The 13082-nt window shown below is 36.2% G+C and overlaps 2 protein-coding genes across 2 annotated transcripts; one reads left to right on the plus strand and one right to left on the minus strand.

The window, feature by feature from the left end:
• The first annotated feature begins 3141 nt into the window (after positions 1-3141).
• Positions 3142-5303, plus strand: LOC111499956 (L-type lectin-domain containing receptor kinase IX.1-like). Its single transcript, XM_023151707.1, has one exon. The coding sequence runs from the start codon at positions 3163-3165 to the stop codon at positions 5110-5112; it is 1950 nt and encodes a 649-aa protein (XP_023007475.1). The 5' UTR covers positions 3142-3162; the 3' UTR covers positions 5113-5303.
• Positions 5304-10555: 5252 nt separating this feature from the next.
• LOC111499953 (L-type lectin-domain containing receptor kinase IX.1-like) lies at positions 10556-12675 on the minus strand. The gene has a single exon (XM_023151702.1). It carries the CDS (start codon positions 12673-12675, stop codon positions 10699-10701), a length of 1977 nt encoding a protein of 658 aa, XP_023007470.1. The 3' UTR covers positions 10556-10698.
• Between the last annotated feature and the right edge of the window lie 407 nt (positions 12676-13082).

Genomic DNA, 13082 nt, shown 5'->3' on the forward strand with positions numbered 1-13082 from the left:
AATTTCCTTAAGTTCCTAAGTCGTTGTGGAAAATCATACCATTTTGTGAAAATTATATTATTAGATATCCAAAACATTCCACATTTTCTAATAAGTCTTCTAGAACCACTTTAAATACATTTTATAAATCATTTTAGTTTAGGTATATGTTTCGGTTTGAATTAAGAGGTCAAAGATTCGATTCTCTAGATCATACTCTTATTATCTTTTGTGGAGATTTAAAATTTTTGTAACACATCGTGCCCAAAATTTGGTATTTGGATTCGTCATCTAATAACCCGACATTCTTTTATATCACCTGTAACATGATCATGTTACTTACTCCTTGTTGGATTCATCACCTAATGACTTTGACATTCTCTTATATCATCTGTTTACATCATTTGTACTCATCGTTTCTAAGAAAGAAGACCATCTTAAAAAAAAGTCACCTCAACATATTTTGTTCTCACTCACACTATTTCAAGAAAAAATTGTACCAAAACAGACTTGATTTTGAAGTTCCTATGATTAAGCCATAAAAAAGGAAGGTGCAAATTATTGATATAGATTATTTTATTGATAGATAAAGCTTTCGGAGCTTTTGATATTAAGAAAAGCATATATTATCTATTCCTAGAATCTAACAATGTCTTCACAAGGTGACATCATTGCCTTCAATAGTCAATGTGGGCGTTGGATGGGGCATTGGATTCTTTCTTGTTTTCATCGTTTAAATTTTATGTATTAGGAATATGGATGTGGGACTCATTCCTTTCTCCAATCAATGTGGGACTCCTACTAAATTCACTCTCCTTCGAGACTCAACGTCCTTACTGGCACACCGCCTCGTGTCTACCTCCTTCGAGGAACAGCTTCCTCGGTGGCATATCGTTCAGTGTCTAGCTCTGATACCTCTTGTAACAACCCTGCCTATCGCTAGCAGATATTGTCATCCATAGGCTTTTCTTCTCGGGCTTCCCCTCAAGGTTTTTAAAACGCGTATGCTAGGTATTATAAAGAGTGTTTCGTTCTCCTCCTCAACCGGTGGATCTCACAATTTCAATATATACTTTGGAAAATTACTTTCCAAATAGTTAAAAAATATTTTGAAGAGGGGTAGAGAACAAATAATAAAAAATAATTATAGAGTTAAACAAAAATAAAATAAAAATATGTATATAATTTTACTATATGGACAAATATTTCTTTTTTAAAATTAACAATAAATTTGGATGGATTATATTTAACCCAATATAGTTGTTGGAGAAAAATCTATGAATCAATCAAGTTTATAAAGTTTTTGAGTTGATCAAATTTTTTGGGTAATTGGACGTTTTGAATAATTCTACACCCCACAGTTGATCCACAAGTTTCTTTGCCTCGTTAGTCAAGCTAAACCGACTACTTCTCTAATGGAAGGAATTTGAACCAACACGTAAAGAAAGCTACGGAGACTGTGTGATGTTTTTTCAATGTAATCTAATACTTAAGTTACATCGATAGATATCAAAATCTAACTTGCACTTGAAACTTATTCTAATTGACACTTAAAACTGTGACTCGAGTTCAACACCTATTCAATTTTATTTTAAAGACTTTAGTCTTAAAAGGTGTAAAAACTTCGAGAATTAGAAGTTGGTAAGATTTGAGTTGCACCTCTTGGTGTGACGGTTTATAGTTTTCAAAGTAAAGAAATTTTAGGATTCGAGCCTGGTTGATTTTTGATAGAATAAAATGTGTTTATGTTTGATTTTAAAAGTGATATTGAGGTAAGTTCAATTGAGTTTGTCACGAGCTTGTTTTTTTTGTTTTTTCACTATAAATTAGGTAAATATACATCTGATAACTAGTCCGAATCAAACTAGAATTTTAGAAATTCGGGTCGTTATACAAATATTTTATTTTAACAATAGCTTTTATTTTTTAATTTTAGATTAGAAAGTTGCACTTAATGGATCATTAACTAATCACACAATAATCTTCGTTAGAATAAATATAATAAACAGTTTTATAAATAAATCTGCAAAAGTCAATTGTAAATTAAATAATACTATTTTGAAAGAGAAGTTGAAAACGATTTAAAATTCAAATACATTTTAGAATACATAAATGAGGATAAAGATAGTATAATAATAATAATAAGATAAGTATGTATACATGTATAATTATATTGTAATTAATAATTAACGATAAATTGAGATCGGTTCGAGAGAACCCATGAATCAATCAAATTCATATAAAATTTACTCACTTGAACTTCCAACCCGACTCAAATACGTTCATAATTTAACCCAAATCATACAGGTTGAGTTAGGTTGATCAGATTTTCTGGGTCGTTGTTTTTCAGGTCATCAAATTTCTTTTAACACTCGTAATAAATATTTCATGCTCTAGTGCTAAAAAAACGTCAAAAAAGAGGGATGAACAAATGACTCAAGAATTGACTTATTTCGAGTAGACTCATGAAAATGCAGCTTGGATTATCGTAAAATAGGAAGGTTTGTCTCTCTTAGCTTACGAAATAACTTCATTTAAAGACCATCGCTGGGACATGAGAAATCACTTTTCTAGTTTTGCCGTTTGTATTAGATTAGATTACGCTTTGGGGTGTAGCACATAGGTAAGACAAATCAGTCTTGGACATAAAACATACCGAATTCAAATGATCGATAAATTTTATAAAAACAACATAAAATATGTCGAATATTCATAACTTAATTAGTCAATAGAGTAACATGGGACAGGTCAGCTTAAATTTTATAATTAAGCTCATAAAGAAGATGAGAATAGACTAACCATATAATTATCTTCAACTAATCGCAACAAATATGAAAAATTAAGGTAAATAATTTATAATAATGCAAAAATCTTCCAAAGTCAACTATATACCACGAATGAGATAACGTTTAAGATAATAAATATTTTCATATAATTTGTTTAATGAAAAGATTATAGTATACTATATCATACTTCAACATTTAAGTAACATTATACTATCAATTGGCCGGACGCCATGCCCACGCTACCAAATATTTTTTTAAGTTGATTTTAAAATATGCAACGATTTTGTCTCTATCGTGAAAATTATTGATAAGATTTTCGATATAATTAGGGATAAGCTCTTGATGTTTTTTGTCCTCGGCCAGAGCCCACATAGCTACGTCCTCATATGTGTTTTCAATGTCAAATCGTCTCCTTTTCGTTGTCGTTCTTCTTCTTTACTTCCTTGCTAGCTCTATTGACTCGGTTTCTTTCAAAATCGATCGGTTTAAAACCAATGAAAGTGATACTCTTTATCAAGGAGATGCTATGCCATCTGTTGGAGCTGTTGAATTCAACAATGTTAAGTATCTTTGTCGCGTTGGTTGGGTTATCTATGAAGACATTGTCCCAATTTGGGACTCGAAAACAGGAAAAGCCACTGATTTCTCCACCCATTTTAGCTTCATTATTGATACCACAATTGTGCCAAATTATGGTAATGGATTAGCTTTCTTCTTAGCTCCACCAGGGTTTCAAATCCCTCCAAACTCCGGTGGTGGGTTTCTTGGCCTTTACAACACAACAAATAGTGATTCAACCCTCAACCAAATTGTTCATGTTGAATTTGATTCTTTCTACAATGAAGAATGGGATCCTCCATATGAACATGTGGGTATCAACGTTAACTCCATTCATTCTTCGAATTCCACGCGTTGGAATGCTAGTTTACATAGTGGGGATATGGCTGATGTGTGGATCTCCTACAATTCAACCACCAAGAACTTGAGCGTGTCCTGGAAATACCAAAATTCTTCGTCTACTTCCTTTGAAAATACCACCTTGAGCTACCATATTGATCTCACGAAGGTTCTTCCTCAATGGGCTACCGTGGGGTTTTCAGCTGCAACGGGCTTGAATGTAGAGAGACACACATTATTCTCTTGGGAGTTCAATTCAAGCTTGGATTTAGAGCAAGGAAGTGAAGATAACGGGAATAAAGTCGATATAATTGTCGGTGTAACCGTGTCAATAGGAGTATCAATCATCATGGGAATTGTAGCATTTGTTGTAATTTGGAGATTGAAACAAAAGAAACGAAAATTAGAAGAAGAAAATGGGAACGAGGTGAACTTGACATCGATTAATGATGATTTGGAGAGAGGGGCTGGACCGAGACGGTTTTCTCGCAAGCTTCTCGCCATGGCTACCAACAATTTCTCGAACGAAAGGAAGTTGGGTGAGGGAGGGTTTGGTGCAGTGTATAGAGGATATATTCCTGATCTTGGTTTGACCATCGCGGTGAAGAAGATCTCAAGGGGTTCGAGACAGGGACGAAAAGAATACATAACAGAGGTAAAGATCATTAGTAGACTTCGCCATCGGAATTTAGTGCAACTTATTGGTTGGTGTCATGATAAAGGTGAGTTCTTGTTAGTTTATGAGTTCATGCATAATGGTAGCCTTGATTCTCACATCTTTGGAAGGAAAAGCCCTCTTGTGTGGGGTGTGAGGTATAAAATTGCATTGGGTTTAGCCTCCGCGTTGCTATATCTTCATGAAGAATGGGAGCAATGCGTAGTTCATAGAGATATTAAGTCGAGCAATGTCATGTTGGATTCGAACTTCAATGTTAAGCTTGGAGATTTCGGGTTGGCTCGATTGATGGACCATGAGATGGGTGCGCAGACTACTGGATTGGTAGGGACTTGGGGATACTTGGCTCCGGAATACATAAGCACGGGTCGAGCGAGTAAAGAATCAGATGTGTTTAGTTTTGGAGTCGTTGCTTTGGAGATAGCAACAGGAAGGATGTCGAGGAACGCCATGGAAACGGGTTCTCATAAGGGTTTGGTGGAATGGGTTTGGGATCTTTATGGGAATGGAAAGGTTCTTATGGGTGTGGATGAGAAGTTGCAAGCTGATTACGACAGAAAACAAATGGAGTGCTTGATGATTGTCGGACTTTGGAGTGCTTATCCGGACCCTAATCTTAGACCTTCAATACGACAAGTGATTCAAGCTCTTAATTTTGAGACGACAATGCCAAGTCTTCCAGATAAAATGCCAGTTGCTGTGTATTATGCTCCTTCCACATCGATGAGCTCAAATGAGCCTCCAATTACATCAAGTCTTGACATGGGTCGGTGAGCAACGATGATCGTTGTAGCTGGATTCTAGTACATTATTGTCCTATGAACATGTTTATGGTTCAATTATGTTGTTTTGTTTTAGTTAAAGTATGTTTTTGTTAGGCTGTCTCTCTAAAGACGTGTTACTAGTTGAACTTATTGTAATTATATATTCTAATTTTAATTTATATATGAAGTCTAAGTAAGGTATATGAATGAACTGAGATCATAATCAAATGAGAGCGATTCTAAAGATAGTACGACTAAAAAAAGCTTAAAAGAATTGAAAGTTACTATCTATGCTATCAAGATGCATATATCTTTTTGGTGGTTTAACATAGGAACTTTCTTAGGGAGCGTGTGAATGAGAACAAAGAAAGCATGTGAGTGAGTTTGAATTCCTATTTCGGGTGACTTCTTGAGAATTTTACTAAAAAATACGTGAGTGAGAACAAAATATTTTGAAAGGATCGATGTTAGTCTGCTGGATAGTTTTCACTTTTAGAAGCGAGAAAGGATCGTAGTGGTGGATGTTTTCGACAATCTGTAGTTAGTGTCTAAGGAGGTAAAGTAGCGATTTGTGGTAAAGGATGGTGAGTGTTGGAGGGTAATGGCGAGAGGGAGAAACTTCTTTAATCTCGGACGACCTTCTATGTCATCGCTAAAAGTCTTTCGTGTTTGACAAAGTTGAAGGCAATGACCTTGTGAAATAGAAGGACCATGTAACACAATTTTTGGAAAAATCCTTGCATGTATGTTTTGTAAACGAGTTCTTTACTACAAGTGATCGATTATGTTATCTTCGTATTTGAGCATGTATGATTGTAATGAGTTAAGAATAGGACATTGGAGTTAGGACAATTTTACGTCGACTTAGGTCAAGATGCCTCCTGTAGACTAAACACCCTAGGATCATGAGCGACGATAAGAGGTTTATACCCTAGAGTTCTCAAAACCAGATTCATCTCGAGGAGCTAACCTAAAGAGTCTTAGAGATGAGAGACCAAAGTTTTAATTGCTTAGACATCCTAAGAATCTAGTTAACCTCCACAATACCTATGGATGACTAAGAAACCTAATCAGGCCTTTTTACAGTGCGAACAATATCACTATAATCTCCACCTCCTATCTCTTCCGATATACCATTAGCATTATTGGCAACTTAGATAAGATCTAATAGTTGTTGGGTTTTATGTTCTAAAACTCATAGTTTGTAAACAAAAATATATTATATTTTCAATAAAGTTATTATGGTTGTTTATTCAGTAAAAATTGTTATTAAATAAAGTAAACTTTACAATCATTAATCTAAATCCAATAAACTAAGAACACTTTGGCTATAGTATGATTACTTGAACTATATGTAGAGACATAAGAGTTGATCAAGTTCAAGTATATAGTCAAAATGATCTATAATATAAGGATAAGGCTGAGTACCTTATTCTGGGGATACTATGGATGCGGCCCACTTTTGTATATGATATAAACAATGTGATCACTAAAATTGTACATGTGGAGACATGTGAGTGGGGGCGTCCTATGCAATGAGTATTGCATAAGATTGGACCATGAAGAAAATCACTCTCACTTTATAATGTTGTTTACTGTTGAGAATGATTTTATTTTCATTCGATGACCTAGATAACTTATCTTAATCCTGAGCTAACCATGAACTCTTGTTTATTCGAAATTATCCTTAGATTTGCATGTGTGAGAGTGGCTCAAATTCGCCGACTCAATAGGCCTCCCATTTCAAGGGTAAGACTGGGTAAATGGCTGGGGACGTAGGGTGCAAGATGGAATTCACTCCTACCCACTTTTAGGGATAGAAGAGAGGTAGTTCCCTTAAGTATTAAGTACTGACTCCAGGCCTTGAACAAGGGGCTCCACCCTCTCATTGGCCTGAGAGGGGTTCGGTTTACTGGTTGAACCATAAACCAATTGTTCACTAGAGGATCAGTGAGACATAAGAAACAAGAAGTAACTTCAGAGGTAAAATGGTAAATTAACCCAGCTCTAGTTACGAACAATCTGTGAAGGATCGACTTACTAATCATGGTTATATCAAATGTACAAAAATATATCTATAGTGAGGGGAGTGCAACTACTAGGCTATAGTGGAATGTTCTAGTAGTTAACGAATGTTGGTTAACAAGGTTAATGAGTTTAACCGGTTAATCTTGGATCGTTGGAGCCCATGATCTATAGGTTCATTAGGTCCCTCTGCTAGCTCATATCGGACTAAACCATAGAACAGTGTGACGAGTGAGTTCGAAGTGCTCGAATTCAAATTAGGGAGAATGCGCTACATATATACGATATATTTAACCGCATTTTTGTTTTATTTACGAATTAAACAAAAAGAGAGAATCTGAGATATTTAAATAAGATTTAAATATCTTAATCAAATATGTGTCGGAATTAATTGGGATTGGCATTTGAATTAATATTAAATATTAATTAAATAGTTTAATTAATCATTTAATATTATTTCAATTTGAAATTAATAATTCAAATTGATCGTTAGAATAAAAATGAAAAAAGTCAAAATGTTGATTCATTTAATGGAAAAATCCATGTTAGTGGAATTTTGAGGTGTCAAAATTTGGTTTAACCAAATTTGCATGCGCTAAATAAACCCCCACAAATTTGAGTGGAATTTTGAGTGTCAAAATTTGGTGATCTCAAATTTGCATGAACATGCAAACATGACTCTATAAATAGAGGGATCATAATACATGAAAGGGGTTCTGGTTGTAAAAAACCTTGAGAAAAACCTCTCATAAACACTCTCTTCATATATACAAAATCTCTCCCAAGTTTAGTCACTCACTGGATTCCACAATCTCGTTCTAAGGCTAGAGGATAGTGGAAAAGATACTAGTGGTGGTTTGAAACGGGTTCGTGAGGAAAAAGGAATTTGAACTACAAAAGGTTAGTATTCAAACTCATTAAGTTTTAATACTAATGAACATGCTAGTTATTTACTAAAATTAATGTTCTAAAAGTGCCTAAGATCCAAATTGCTTCCGCATGTGTTATATTAACACCTTCAATAGTGCCCATGCAAAGCGGTAGGATTGTAAGAGTAGTATCATCGAGCTTGGCCTAGGCCAGATAAAGAAGAGCATCGAGGCGATTAGGTGTCATTGTCTAGTTGAAATGGTCGGGAGTCTTCTCAATAGGGTCTTTGCACTGTAAACCCATATTGAAAAGGGGCCCAAAGGTCACTATTAAACACTATTTGTGAGAAATACAAACACTTTTTATTAACACCAATCGAGAAGAGATTACGAGACACTCTATAGAAACTATTGTCTCTATGCTTTGGATTTCTTGGGATGAAAAACCAAGTAGGGTGAAGGGTATTGACCCGTCAATCTATTACTAAAAAAAATTAAATCTATTCTTTAAACCATCTAAATTTTTTTTCTAAAATATTTAAATAGTTTTCCTAAAATAAATATACAACACGCTCATATAATTATTAGGTTTGACCCTGTCCGATGATATTTTAACACTCCACCTCACCACTAGCCCTCATTTGTAGCACCATGTTAGATCCGTTGAGACGCATCCAAATGAGGCTTTGACTTTGCATGTACTCACTAATGATTCCAACTCCATTTTCTAATTCATTTGGTTGGTTCATATAGATCTTCCGGTCCAACTCTCCATGCAAGAAAGCATTCTTCATATTCATCTGCCATAATTTCCAATTTTTATTTACCGCAAGTGCTGGAGGAACTTGTACGATAGTGATCTTTGCCACTAGATTAAACATTTGATCATAGTCTAGTCCATATTGTTGAGAAAACTCTAGAGCTACGGTTTGAGTCTTGTATCTCTCGATTGATCCATTTTATGAGACATTATTTTGTAAACTCACTTGCAAAAGATGAGTTTAATATCTCTTGATCTTGACACTTGCTCCAAGGTTATAATTAATTCCCCTATTGCCTGCTCTCAAGCCCTATTTTGTGATGCTTCTTTATAAATCTCTAGTTCTTTAACCTCATCTTCTATAATAGTTGCGCTAGCATATTTTAGATTTGGATTTTGGATTTTTTCTGACCAACTAAGTTGTTGAGGTGCTATTTTCATTTTAGTAGGTTCGCTTGGTTGAGTCACTTCTTGCTCACCAATAGTAGTGTCGCTTGGATCTTCAGGCACATCAGCACTTAAGCAAATTTGTACATTTTGCTCCCTCGTCTTTTGTGGAAGAATTTGTTTAGTGTTGTCCAGGTCCGATAATACTTCCTTCTCCGAGGACCACCCTACTTCCATTGCGTCACTTTGTTCGTCAGTCATGTGGCCTGAGCATCCTAAATCAATGATCCAGTCAACCTTGTAATCGAAATGTTCTCCCATCATTGCTATGACCGCTAGCTCGTCTTCTTCTATGATACATATTGCCTCTGCATCCCATTCCTCCTCCATCTCCATGTTGGAGGATGTCACATTGCTTTTGAAAGACTTTTTCTTTGACCAAAAATTCATGGACATATGGCCTTTCTTCTCGCAATTGTAGCAAATACGATCAAATCTCTTCCCTTGAGAGCTCTTGTTGTCATTCTTCTAAGCTCTCCTTGGTGGTGTAGTTCTTTGGTGGCTTTTCCTTTTTCAGCATTTTTGTATCCATGTGGTTTATTGTTGTTCCGGCTTTTACTTGTGTAGAGCGCTTGTTTTTCAATCTTCTTTTTCACTATTTTTGTATCTATGGCTTCTTGGCTGACTAGAAAATTTTTAAACGTAGGAGAACAACAACAATAATAAATCTTCTATATTCTAGTCGCTATCTGTGAATAATGATCCTCTTCATTCGAGCTTCTCCAATGGCAGACTTCAAGTCTAGTTTAGTAATCTCCCAGTAGATCGACTTGAATTTGTGGAAGTACTGAACAATCATCATGTCACGTTGTGAAATTGATAACAAGTCGTTCTTCATAAGTTGTAGTCTCATATTGTGCTTCTTTGAGAACCACGTCACAAATACTTCTCATGCTTCTTTTGGTGTTTTGTCATCCCAAATGTGTTCTAACATCTCTTGTTCAATTGTGGTCTTCAAGGCAACCATTGTTTTGCCTACTTTGATTCTCCATTTGCGCAAGACACTATTAGAATCCTTCTCTGGCGACGTAGTTTCACTCCCACTAGTGATCACCCAAAGGTCCTGTCCTTGTAAATAGGACGTCATTCATGTTGACCACATGTTGTAGTTGTTGTTGTTCAGTTTCTTGATATCACCTATCTTGTTGGCTATACCTCAGTAATGTCTAACAAGCTCTTTTGACACAACGTGTAGAGTCACAGACTACACACGACACAAACAAAAAAAAAAAAAAAACTCACTAATAATCTTAGAAATCGTTTCTGATCTAGAAGATCAGATAAACCTACAACTATAAAGTATACAAAGAGTTCCAAGAGATCGACAACCTACACCAACTTCACTCTGGAAAACACTCATACCTTTTTATTAACACCAATCTGGAAGAGATTACACGATACTCTATATCATTGTATCTTAGACCTTGTTTTACACACAGAATACACACCACGACAATAATATACTAGAATCCAACTACAATGGAATCATCGTTGTTCAACGACCCATGTCAAGACTTGACGTAATTGGAGGCTCATTTGAGCTCATCGATGTAGAAGGAGCATGATACACAGCAACCGGCATTTTATCCGGAAGACTTGGCATTGTCGTCTCAAAATTAAGAACTTGAATCACTTGTCGTATTGAAGGTCTAAGATTAGGGTCCGGATAAGCACTCCAAAGTCCAACAATCATCAAGCACTCCATTTGTTTTCTATCGTAATCACTTTGCAATTTTTCATCCACACCCATAAGAACCTTTCCATTCCCATAAAGATCCCAAACCCATTCCACCAAACCCTTATGAGAACCCGTTTCCATGGCGTTTCTCGACATCCTTCCTGTTGCTATCTCCAAAGCAACGACCCCAAAACTAAACACATCTGATTCTTTACTCGCTCGACCTGTGCTTATGTATTCCGGAGCCAAGTACCCCAAAGTCCCTACCAACCCAGTAGTCTGCGCACCCATCTCATGGTCCATCAATCGAGCTAGCCCAAAATCTCCAAGCTTGACATTGAAGTTCGAATCCAACATGACATTGCTCGACTTAATATCTCTATGAACTACGCATTGCTCCCATTCTTCATGAAGATATAGCAACGCGGAGGCTAAACCCAAGGCAATTTTATACCTCACACCCCACACAAGAGGGCTTTTCCTTCCAAAGAGGTGAGAATCAAGGCTACCATTATGCATGAACTCATAAACTAACAAGAACTCACCTTTATCATGACACCAACCAATAAGTTGCACTAAATTCCGATGGCGAAGCCTACTAATGATCTTCACCTCCGTTATGTATTCTTTTCGTCCCTGTCTCGAACCCCTTGAGATCTTCTTCACCGCGATGGTCAAACCAAGATCAGGAATATATCCTCTATACACTGCACCAAACCCTCCCTCACCCAACTTCCTTTCGTTCGAGAAATTGTTGGTAGCCATGGCGAGAAGCTTGCGAGAAAACCGTCTCGGTCCAGCCCCTCTCTCCAAATCATCGTTAATCGATGTCAAGTTCACCTCGTTCCCATTTTCTTCTTCTAATTTTCGTTTCTTTTGTTTCAATCTCCAAATTACAACAAATGCTACACTTCCCATGATGATTGATACTCCTATTGACACGGTTACACCGACAATTATATCGACTTTATTCCCGTTATCTTCACTTCCTTGCTCTAAATCCAAGCTTGAATTGAACTCCCAAGAGAATAATGTGTGTCTCTCTACATTCAAGCCCGTTGCAGCTGAAAACCCCACGGTAGCCCATTGAGGAAGAACCTTCGTGAGATCAATATGGTAGCTCAAGGTGGTATTTTCAAAGGAAGTAGACGAAGAATTTTGGTATTTCCAGGACACGCTCAAGTTCTTGGTGGTTGAATTGTAGGAGATCCACACATCAGCCATATCCCCACTATGTAAACTAGCATTCCAACCCGTGGAATTCGAAGAATGAATGGAGTTAACGTTGATACCCACATGTTCAGATGGAGGATCCCATTCTTCATTGTAGAAAGAATCAAATTCAACATGAACAATTTGGTTGAGGGTTGAATCACTATTTGTTGTGTTGTAAAGGCCAAGAAACCCACCACCGGAGTTTGGAGGGATTTGAAACCCTGGTGGAGCTAAGAAGAAAGCTAATCCATTGCCATAATTTGGCACAATTGTGGTATCAATAATGAAGCTAAAATGGGTGGAGAAATCAGTGGATTTTCCTGTTTTTGAGTCCCAAATTGGAACAATGTCTTTATAGATAGCCCAACCAACACGACAAAGATACTCAACATTGTTGAATTCAACTGCTCCAACCGATGGCATAGCATCTCCTTGGTAAAGAGTATCAGTTTCATTGGTTTTAAACCGATCGATTTTGAAAGAAACCGAGTCGATAGAGGCAGCAAGGAAGTAAAGAAGAAGAATGACAACTAAAAGGAGACGACTTGACATTGAAAACACATGCGAGGAAGTAGCCATGTGGGCTCTGGCTTGAGGACAGAAAACATCAAGAGCGCATCCCTAAATATATCGTTAAAGAAACTAAATTGTTTTTTAAGTGAGTTCAAAGATTTTAATTTTTAATCTAATTTTAAAATGATGTGATGTTCAAGTTTCAACTTCTCCAAGGAAAATGGTACTATTTTATTACTGAATGTTCAAGATTGGCTTAAATGGTGGATATGTATGATAAGTATACTATAAAATTTTTGTTAAACAAAGTATATGAAAATATTAGTAGTCTTACACGTTATCTCATTATTTGTTGATCGTTGACCTTAGAAGATTTTTTACATTATTAATTGGATAAGATAAGAAAGGTGGAGGTGCCCTTCTGTCAAGACATAATTTTATCCGTCTTAAAGCCAATCAACGTGAACCTAAAG

Source organism: Cucurbita maxima, unplaced genomic scaffold (assembly GCF_002738345.1).
Source record: "Cucurbita maxima cultivar Rimu unplaced genomic scaffold, Cmax_1.0 Cma_Scf00027, whole genome shotgun sequence".
Classification (NCBI taxonomy): domain Eukaryota; kingdom Viridiplantae; phylum Streptophyta; class Magnoliopsida; order Cucurbitales; family Cucurbitaceae; genus Cucurbita; species Cucurbita maxima.

Excerpts from the sequence above, each read along its gene's own strand:
- LOC111499956 (XM_023151707.1), top strand. The coding sequence starts at position 3,163 with ATGTCAAATCGTCTCCTTTTCGTTGTCGTTCTTCTTCTTTACTTCCTT.
- LOC111499953 (XM_023151702.1), bottom strand. The coding sequence starts at position 12,675 with ATGGCTACTTCCTCGCATGTGTTTTCAATGTCAAGTCGTCTCCTTTTA.